Source organism: Apodemus sylvaticus, chromosome 5 (genome assembly GCF_947179515.1).
Source record: "Apodemus sylvaticus chromosome 5, mApoSyl1.1, whole genome shotgun sequence".
In the NCBI taxonomy this organism is placed as follows: Eukaryota; Metazoa; Chordata; class Mammalia; order Rodentia; family Muridae; genus Apodemus; species Apodemus sylvaticus.
The window spans coordinates 69,223,984-69,225,215 of record NC_067476.1 but is presented as its reverse complement, the minus strand read 5'-3'; the positions used below and the strand labels follow the sequence as shown (position 1 = coordinate 69,225,215).

At 37.6% G+C, this 1,232-nt stretch overlaps 1 protein-coding gene across 1 annotated transcript; it reads left to right on the top strand.

Annotated features, from left to right (window-relative positions):
* On the top strand, positions 1-939 carry LOC127684337 (olfactory receptor 5W2-like). The gene has a single exon (XM_052181283.1). The coding sequence runs from the start codon at positions 7-9 to the stop codon at positions 937-939; it is 933 nt and encodes a 310-aa protein (XP_052037243.1). The 5' UTR covers positions 1-6.
* Positions 940-1,232: the final 293 nt, after the last annotated feature.

Below are 1,232 nucleotides of genomic sequence, written 5' to 3'. Positions count from 1 at the left end.
AGAATAATGGATAGGGTAAACTGCTCCTCTGTGGACAAATTCATTTTCTCAGGAATTACTAATAACCCTGACACAAAAGTGGCCCTGTTCATCACATTCCTACTTGTTTATCTCATTGCATTTCTTGCCAATCTTGGAATGATAATTTTAATTAGAATGGATTCTCAGCTCCACACCCCCATGTACTTTTTTCTCACCAATCTCTCCTTCTGTGACCTCTGCTATTGTACCGCAATTGGACCCAAGATGCTAGTGGATCTCTTAGCTGAGGAGAAATCAATTCCCTTTGTTGGTTGTGCTCTGCAGTTTTTGACATTCTGTGTCTTTGCAGATTCTGAGTGTCTACTGCTAGCAGTAATGGCCTTTGACAGGTACCAGGCCATCAGCAACCCATTACTCTACACAGTGAACATGTCCAGCATGGTATGTTCCATGCTCATGGTTACGGTTTACCTGGTAGCAACCACAGATGGTTTGATACATACAACCTTGGCATTCCGTTTATGTTTCTGTGGTTCCAATGAGATCAATCACTTCTTTTGTGATTTACCTCCACTTTACATGCTTTCCTGCTCTGACATACAAGTCAATGAACTGGCCTTATTTACCGTTTTTGGTTTCATTGAACTGAGCACCATTTCAGGAGTTCTGCTCTCTTATTGCTATATCATTTTATCAGTCCTGAAGATCAGTTCTACTGAGGGGAGGTTCAAAGCTTTCTCTACCTGCACCTCCCATCTCACCACAGTAGCCATTTTCCAGGGCACTGTACTCTTCATGTATTTTCGACCAAGTTCTTCATATTCCTTGGATCAAGACAAAATAACCTCACTGTTTTACACTCTTGTTATTCCCATGCTGAACCCACTTATTTATAGTCTAAGGAACAAAGATGTGAAAGAGGCCCTGAAAAAAATTAAAGTGAAAATGTTGTTCTGAACAATTGTATCTGATGGGCATTACACTCACAATATATTTGCTATTTTATGGAAAGTTACAATGATGCCTTAGAAGATGGCTGTGATTTGAAGTTTAAGACAGCAAAATGTGTGTTTGTTGTATCATCAACATAAACAGAATAGACTTCAAAATATGATGTTTCTTTATAAGTCTAATATAATTGCATAGCACTGACAACTATAAAGTTTTTCTTTTTATTTAATTAAGTACTTATTTGTTTTCCTAGTAGCTTTGAGTACTCTGTTTAATGATCATTATGTATTTCATTTTAT